We start from the raw sequence: 8,885 nt of genomic DNA, 5'->3' as shown, positions 1-8,885 counted from the left end.
GAACTGCTGGTTGTGTGCCTGAGGGAACCAGTTTTATAGCTAGATTGCAGCCATATAGTGTAGGTAATTGTATGCCATTGTGGTCAGTTACTGTGATTCCTTTGGTCAATGACGCATCTGTTGCCAGTCATGATTTAAACTTCTCTTCCTAGTCCACTGAAAGTATTGCACATACCAGTAGGTGATTCCATTTTTGTGGCTTGAAACTGAAATATTGTTTCAAATTAACTAAAGGTGGCAATGTTGTTTGTCTTACGTATATATTGTGGGTGATGCATTATGTTAAGTATACTGTCACTGGAGACTAAATCTGAAGGTGTGATATACTTTCATGTTGTTTCATGTACATAAACTATAAAGGCTTATTGTTTTATAAATGTGCTGAAAATAAAAACTACAGCTTGTTCAACTTCCGCCAAGCCTCATAGAACTCCTTGATGTATTTGGAGTTGCACAACAACTGCTGTAACCATAGGGACATGAGTTTGTAAAACATACTCATAAGTAATGCACACAATTCCTGGTAACTCTACACTGTTTACATTGCAGTTATATGGTAATGTTGTAATGCAAGTGGCACTCAATTTTGTCCATATGGGTATACCATTTTCTACAGCTAAAACTCTATAATGAATTCGTAACAGATTTATTCCATTATGACTGAAAGATATTGGCAGTTCTCTGATGGTTAGCCTAAATAAAGCTTGCTTTTATAATGCATCCACTAGAATCTTTTTATGATTCGCATTTATCATACATCATACAGTACGGTAGCACTGTACATTAGGAACTGGGCTTTTCCAACCAAATATATCACCCTCAAAAACCATTCCCTTCATGACAGCTTGGCAGCTTTGATTTGGCACAGCCATTCAGCCAAGCCCAAAAATTTCCTCAGACCAACTTCAAACTGTTTCAAAAAGTTTCTGGTTATGGAATTTAAAAAAAAAACTATAGCGGAATTTTATACTGACTGGCTGGCTGGCTGGCTGGCTGGCTGGCTGGCTGGCTGGCTGGCTGGCTGGCTGGCTGGCTGGCTGGCTGGCTGGCTGGCTGGCTGGCTGGCTGGCTGGACTGACTGGCTGGACTGACTGGCTGGACTGACTGGCTGGACTGACTGGCTGGACTGACTGGCTGGACTGACTGGCTGGACTGACTGGCTGGACTGACTGGCTGGACTGACTGGCTGGACTGACTGGCTGGACTGACTGGCTGGACTGACTGGCTGGACTGACTGGCTGGACTGACTGGCTGGACTGACTGGCTGGACTGACTGGCTGGACTGACTGGCTGGACTGACTGGCTGGACTGACTGGCTGGACTGACTGGCTGGACTGACTGGCTGGACTGACTGGCTGGACTGACTGGCTGGACTGACTGGCTGGACTGACTGGCTGGACTGACTGGCTGGACTGACTGGCTGGACTGACTGGCTGGACTGACTGGCTGGACTGACTGGCTGGACTGACTGGCTGGACTGACTGGCTGGACTGACTGGCTGGACTGACTGGCTGGACTGACTGGCTGGACTGACTGGCTGGACTGACTGGCTGGACTGACTGGCTGGACTGACTGGCTGGACTGACTGGCTGGACTGACTGGCTGGACTGACTGGCTGGACTGACTGGCTGGACTGACTGGCTGGACTGACTGGCTGGACTGACTGGCTGGACTGACTGGCTGGACTGACTGGCTGGACTGACTGGCTGGACTGACTGGCTGGACTGACTGGCTGGACTGACTGGCTGGACTGACTGGCTGGACTGACTGGCTGGACTGACTGGCTGGACTGACTGGCTGGACTGACTGGCTGGACTGACTGACTGGACTGACTGACTGACTGATGCCTCCAGCCAAGCCTAACTCGACAATGGATAAGGGTACAGGCTTGATTTCTTCACTGTTCGATGTTGCTTCATCCAGAGCTGTGCCTTTTTACCAACTGCAGTACATACAGCACGCACTTGTCTTTGTCCTCCAGTTCTTTTCACTCCAGTTCTGTACACTGACAACACAAGGTGTTGAATCATAATAGCACACACAGTGCAGCTTCCCTTTGGCTGTGTTGACTATTACGCTTATCTCCCACATTTCTGTAGCAACTAGATTGACTGCAGAGATATTTCTTGTACTGTTTTTTGTTTGTAATGCTGTGTGACAGGTTGCACACAGGTGAAAGTAAAACCTTATTGCTCGCAACTGAATCATCTGTATTTTTTGTGGTGACTGGATTGATTGCAGAGATGTTTCTCCTACTTTTCTTCGTTTGTACCACTGTAGCTATAGTGAGCTGAATGTAGCTGAAGGCAAAGTACAATGGCTACATCAATTTTGAGTCAGTAATTGATAGCTAGGGCACATTTTCAGATGAAAACATTAACTCTGGTGCCATCGTTTGTTTTAATGCGATATGCGTGGGTTCACCGTGCAGTCTTTATGATTTTACAGCAAACAAGTAAGTATAAGGAAAAATTAGGAACTTGGGAAGTTCGATTCGAAAAAAAAAAAGTAGGGAAACAAGAGAGGTTGCTTACACCTGCGGATATACCAGTGGACGTTTAATCCCTACTTCGATATAGGGCCAGATTAGGTGTCCACTAGTATATCTGCAGGTGCAGGCAACCTCCCTTACTTCCCTACTCTTTTTCATGATCCCTAATTGAACTTAAAATCATTTCCTAAAATTTCCTTATACTTGCATAGCAAAATACTGTAAGATATAATGCAAATAATTTTGTGTAACATATTTATTAGTAATACATTTACAATTATTACTAGATAAATTGTGTTGTACAATAGTTTTGTTAATGGTCACTTCAAACTACATATCATCTCAACTTTTCTTGTTACAATCATTTGTACATGGAATGTGTCTGTCTATATTAGGTAGTGAACTCAATTGCCTGCTGTAAAAAAATAATTTGTTATGTTGATTATGACTGCAGTTTCATTCTTCCCACATTATTTTGACAAGTCATCCTCCCAGGAATGTCACAGGTCACTTCTTTCAAAAGGTTTCACTTAGTAGGTAGCTATGTACATGATTCCATTTGATGGCAAGTTTTCAAGAGAGATTCACTGGGGAATGTTCCATGCAAGTGGGCACAGATTTCAAGCATGCTAGTTTTGTTATTCCATTATAAATTTCATTGGATTTGTAGCTTTGAATTACGATAATAGATGAGAGTGTTGCCACTATTCAAATACAGTGTGTATATAGCTATATATGTGGGGAAGGGGGGACAGGTGTAATGAAGACCGATGTGTTGTATAGCACTGTGTGATGATGTAATAATGGCCAATACCTGTGTCTTAATAATGAAAACATAGAGTTTTATCCTGATAATGATATGGTCTTGATGAAAAAAGCACAGTTTTCATGCAAGAGTAATTGTTTCACTGAACTTGCTGCTTATATAGTTGTAGTCCTAATGGTGAACATATGTACACTCTTGACAACACCACATGAAGGTTATCAGCAGTTTACAGAGTTTATCAGAATGAAAGTCTATCCACCTAGTAGTGCTAATTTACAGTGTGTTTTGTTATATTGGGCAATGTTATCTATTAATAGAATTCTTGGTTAAAAAAACAATAATCTCAAAAAAAGGCAGATGGGTGTTTGATCTTGTACATGCTGTGTGTGATTCTATCACCAGTTAAAAGAGCATCAATGTACTTTAGAAGCAGGTATAATTACAGATAAGCTATAAGCTATATCCTGATGATTATATGTAGGATGATACACATATATGTAAAATATGGCTGAGTGAAATTATTCATTCATGTGCATGCTGTACATGTGCTTTATTGCTGAATCCAGTCTTGTTCTGTCATGTTATAATGTTTCGCCTACACAGACATGTGTCAAACATACTCTTATATGTTCAAATACATAGTTTGTTTCACCACATGGTGATGTTTAATCTCCAAGATGTGTGTATCTACTGTTCAAGGTTAGTGTTCTGTAATTCCCACTACATGTAGCACTAAAAACAGATTATCAGCCCAGATCTCCCATTTTACAAGACATTCATTTCTCTAATTCTGATGTCCTTGAACTGCTCACGACCCTGGATGTCAGTAAAGCATGTGGTATTGACAGTTTCAGTCCAAAAATTTTTAAGTATTGTGCCCTACCATTACTTCAAGTGATTTGCCATCTTTTTCATACAAGTTTATCATGCAGCACCATACCCCAGGACTGGCGCACCCACTGTGTGATCCCCATACGTATATAAATCTGGAGACAAGACTTCTGTTTCCAACTATAGACCCATTTCACTGTTGTGTATTCTCTCCAAGGTAATGGAAAGATTATTGTACAACAACATTATTGATCATGTATGGAACTGAACTCTCCATTAACTGTCAATTTGGTTTTCTTCCCAAAAGATCTACATCATCTGTTGGTATTTGCTAAAAAAAGTTTTAGAGCCTAAATGTGAAGTTGATGTCATGTATATGGATTTCAAAAAGTGTTTCAATACTGTTTCTCACGATCGTCTTTTACAAAAACTATGGGCTGTTGGAATAACCGGAACAGTTTGGAAGTGGTTCCAAGCGTATCTGATGGAACGATAGTAATGCGTCAAGGTTGGGGACTCGTTTTCAGATCTATGTAATGTTTTATCAGTAGTTCCCCAGGGAAGTGTCCTTGGACCCTTACTGTTTGTCATTTTCATCAACAATTTACCTGAACATATTCAATTCGCAATTCCCTTTATCTTTGCAGATCATGACACCAAGTGTTTATGTAAGATTAGATCTCCTGACGACACTGAGAAATTACAAATAGATATCAACAATGCCTTCATCTGGTGTACTACATCAGAACTATTTTTTAATTATTCCAAATTCATTCATCTTCGCTTCTGGGCCAAAGACTCAACAGACCATCCAATTTATAGCATTAATGGACAGCCCATCCCTCGTTTATTACACCACAAAGATCTTGGGGTAATATTCACATGTGAGTTCAACTGGATGGCCCACTATTCATCTATTTCTGCAAAAGCTTATAAAACCCTAGGTCTTATCAGGAGAACTTTTAAAACCAATTGCATGAAAGCCAAGAAAAAGTTGTACATCTCATTAGTAAGATCCCAACTAATCTACTGCTCACAAATATGGAGACCGCAATTAATCAAGACATAACATCACTAGAACGCATACAGCAAAGAGCAACTGAGTATATTTTAAATGACTACACCTCTACCTATAAATCCAGACTGGAACAACTAAACCTCCTTCCACTAATGAAATCTATGAAATAAATGACCTTATGTTCTTAATAAAATCATTGAAATTGCCATCAGACAACTTTGAAATCAGAGACCATATTACTTTTACCAGTAACTCTACCAGATCAGGGACACACCACAAGCTAACCCATCCTAGAACAACATCAGCGGTACAGCATCACTTTTATTTCAATAGAATCGTACGATTTTACAACTACCTTCCAGCTATTAACATTTCATTACCAACTAACACTATAAAATGCCAATTAATCCAACACCTATGGACTCATTTTTCCAAAAAATTCAATTCTGATCGAGCTTGCACTTTTCAATCCTTTGTCCATGTCATCATTGCTCCAGTGTGCCTATCTCCGTTAACTGCAATGAACTGTAACTATAATTCTCTAATGAACGGTAACTAAAATTGTTTACTTTATTATTTTTTTTCACCTTGGATGTCAGCACCCGTTACTGGAATACCTTCAGCATGCAATTTGATTTTTTACTTGCACGCATGCTGTAAAGCTAAATAAATAATAATAATGATAAATAAATAAATACATAAAGTTTTATCATTGAATCTATATAGCTTGATGACATACTATGCCTCAGTGTACTTGTGTCAACATATCTTTGGTTTTCTGCTGGTATGTATATTTATGTAATAGATTCATAATTCAGCATATGTAAAAGGTGCAGCATTGCAATACATCCTGTAGTATATGTGTTCAGTTTGAAATAAAAAACCAACAAAATAATGACTCTTCTGCAGCCAACTAAGCAGGAATGCACTATAGTCAATGACAATTTTAATTATGCATGTATATGTACTTATATGTTAGTTTTATATCTTGTATATGAACCATAAATAAATTTGTATATAATATGTATGACATTTGTACATAGTGAAACATGGCTGAGGAATAAATAGATATTTCCTATCACATAATACATGCATATAGCTACCACAGGTGGACTTCTTTTTGGATTTGCCACTAGCTGTGTAGCAGCAGCAGTATTGTTCAGTGCAGTTTACTAGCAAGATGCTAAGTTGAATAATTCTATATATGGCATTGTTACTGCGAATATGTGATGTATGATACAGTAGACACAAAAATCCCAGTGTATACCCATACAATATTGCTCTTGTATTTCATTTATATAAAAAACTGATTATTTTTAAAACTTACAAATGTACTGTACATATTTACAAGTGATTGTATATAGCAATTCATGTATACATATGGTAATGTATTGAAAACTGTCTTGATGCCATGTAGTCCATTGCCACATGTTGTTGTAATTTTAAAAAGAAATATTGGATGTTGCAAATCCTAGTGTAATTTCAGGTTCTGGTGGTACTGGAATGTAAAGTCCATTTTTTTCACACATCTGCAGAAACAAAGATAAATAGTAAACATGCAGTTGTGAATACAATATGGTACTTGTTATTATAAAACATAAATTTCTATATTGTATTGTGAGTAGTACATATCTACTTACAAAAGTTAATGACAATTCGTTGAGTCTTGTATGGAGTGTTACTGCCTCCCCAGTGGTCTCACAGCTTTGATCAGAAGTTAGTGCCCAGAAGCCTTCAATCTTCTTTGTTCTTCTCTCTAGTTGTCTCTTCATTTTTTCACATCGAGTTTGTTTATCAGCAAGTGACTCTGGGCTAAGGATCTGGATGCTGTAGGTTTGGTGTTCCTTTACAGCAGTCACATCTTGGCATGCACCTTCCGCCACAGTTGGTGGAACTGTTGTTGGTGCAGTTGTGGTTGTGGTGGTGGGTGGCTGTGTGGTACTTGCTGTGGTGGTTTCCTGATCGTACTCCACAAATGTGATTGCTGGATAAGTACAGGCCTGCATAGAAAAGACATCAAAACCTCACTAAGTACACAACACAATAGCATTATACAATTGTACCCTAATAGATATAATTTTAAGCTTATGCATACCTTAAGATAAGCAGCTCTGTTCATTTTGAAGATGATCATGTTCAGAAATTCTGCCACAATAGCAGACTGGACGTCAGCAGAGTTATCAGTATACCCTTCAACAGCTTTTTTGATTGTATACAATTCTGTAGCATCTTCCACATTGTATCCAAATATAAATGTGGGGTATTCTTCAGTCACTTCTGGTAAACTACAGTGAGGGCTTGTACTGCTGAAGTCTTGTTCTGTAGTAGTAGTGACTTCTCTCTTGTTAATGACAGATGTGTCGTAGTTTGGTATAATGGATTTCACCTTTGGATCCTTGCATACCTGTATGTGCACAATAAAGTCAGTGAATATGTGCTATGAATTTATTATATATGAGTGTGTGTTGTGTAAGTAAATAAAGAATTTACTTACCAATTCAAGAGCTATGATATTCATTGTCACTATCAACTTTAATGATGTGCCTCTCCTTGCTGTATAGTGGTAACTGAAGGACACAGCCTTGTCATTCATTTTCTCTATCTCTACTCTACTGATGATGTTGTACAGATCAGTGGTAGATGTTCTAGGCTTGAGAATAATAGAGTAGTCTTCACCAGTGTATGGCTTAGTAAGAATGAGTTTAGAGCAGTCAACAGTATCTTCTTCTGTGACATCACCAGAACCTTCAGTAAGTTCTGGTATCATTGGGTAGTCTGGTATGATTGACTCTACTCTGCTGTCCATACACACCTACAACAATAGTATAAATTTAATACACCTTCCACCATGGTTTATTGCAATATTGTACTTTGCATATTTTGGAAACTTACCAGAAATAAGGCTTGTTTTGATAGAGTTCCTTGTAATCCTACATTTTCTAATAGCTCCAACTGGCTCTTTACTGAGGTGTCGTGAACATTAAAAGCATTCATTTCCAGAGACCACTGATACAGATCTACTATTCCCATCACATATTCAGCATCCTGGTAGTTTTTTGGGTCTTTCAATATCACCAGATATCTGTCTTGATTGTCCTTTCCTTGATTGACATCTTTGATCTTATCACAGGTGAGTAGTGGGGCTCCTGATACAATCCCCAAGATGACTGTGAAAGTGATTGCAGTGATCAAGTGATTCATCTTCTTGAGACTAAAAACTTATAGTTGACCTTAATTTGCTCTTGGACTTCTGAATTGCTTGCTATATGCCTTTTGGCACCAGTTTTATAGTCCGGTTGAAGCCATATAGTGACAAAATTGTATGGCTTGGCAGCCTTACACATAGTCAGTTACTGTGATTCCTGTGGTTGTGATGTTGTAGAGGATGTATGTATATCCCGGTAGTATAGATATGTTGCCAGTCATGATTTGAACTTCTCTTCCTAGTTCACTGAAACTGCACAGGTTGGTACTGTAGGTGGTGACATTTCAGTTGATTGATATTTCAAATTATGTGTGACAAATCAATGTTGTTTGTCTTATAGTGGGATAGGGTGAACTTATGTTAAGTGTACTACAACTCAGACCAAAGACTAAACCTTAGGGTGTGATATACTCTCAGTTGTTTCATGTATATCAACTATAAAGGATTTTTGTTTTGAATAGATTTAAACATTTTGGTAATGTGTTTAAAATAAAACCACAACATGTTTAGATATAAAAACACTTTCCATTTGTGGAAGAAGCCTTACAAACTCCTTATTTTACAATACTCAGAC

General features: G+C 38.6%; 1 protein-coding gene across 1 annotated transcript; it reads right to left on the bottom strand.

The window, feature by feature from the left end:
• Positions 1-6,387: 6,387 nt before the first annotated feature.
• LOC136260779 (uncharacterized) lies at positions 6,388-8,356 on the bottom strand. Its single transcript, XM_066054644.1, has 5 exons — positions 7,999-8,356; positions 7,601-7,918; positions 7,202-7,510; positions 6,747-7,106; positions 6,388-6,635 (listed from the first exon to the last, which is right to left on the bottom strand). The coding sequence occupies exons 1-5, from the start codon at positions 8,305-8,307 to the stop codon at positions 6,549-6,551; spliced, it is 1,383 nt and encodes a 460-aa protein (XP_065910716.1). The 5' UTR covers positions 8,308-8,356; the 3' UTR covers positions 6,388-6,548.
• Positions 8,357-8,885: the final 529 nt, after the last annotated feature.

The sequence above is a fragment of the Dysidea avara genome, chromosome 7, assembly GCF_963678975.1.
Source record: "Dysidea avara chromosome 7, odDysAvar1.4, whole genome shotgun sequence".
Classification (NCBI taxonomy): Eukaryota; Metazoa; Porifera; class Demospongiae; order Dictyoceratida; family Dysideidae; genus Dysidea; species Dysidea avara.
This window is presented reverse-complemented; position numbering and strand designations above follow the sequence as displayed.

Excerpts from the sequence above, each read along its gene's own strand:
- LOC136260779 (XM_066054644.1), bottom strand. The coding sequence starts at position 8,307 with ATGAATCACTTGATCACTGCAATCACTTTCACAGTCATCTTGGGGATT. Across the intron at positions 7,511-7,600 it reads ATATCATAGCTCTTGAATTG|GTATGCAAGGATCCAAAGGT; the intron begins GTAAGTAAATTC and ends GTGCACATACAG. Across the intron at positions 7,107-7,201 it reads ACAGAGCTGCTTATCTTAAG|GCCTGTACTTATCCAGCAAT; the intron begins GTATGCATAAGC and ends TTTTCTATGCAG.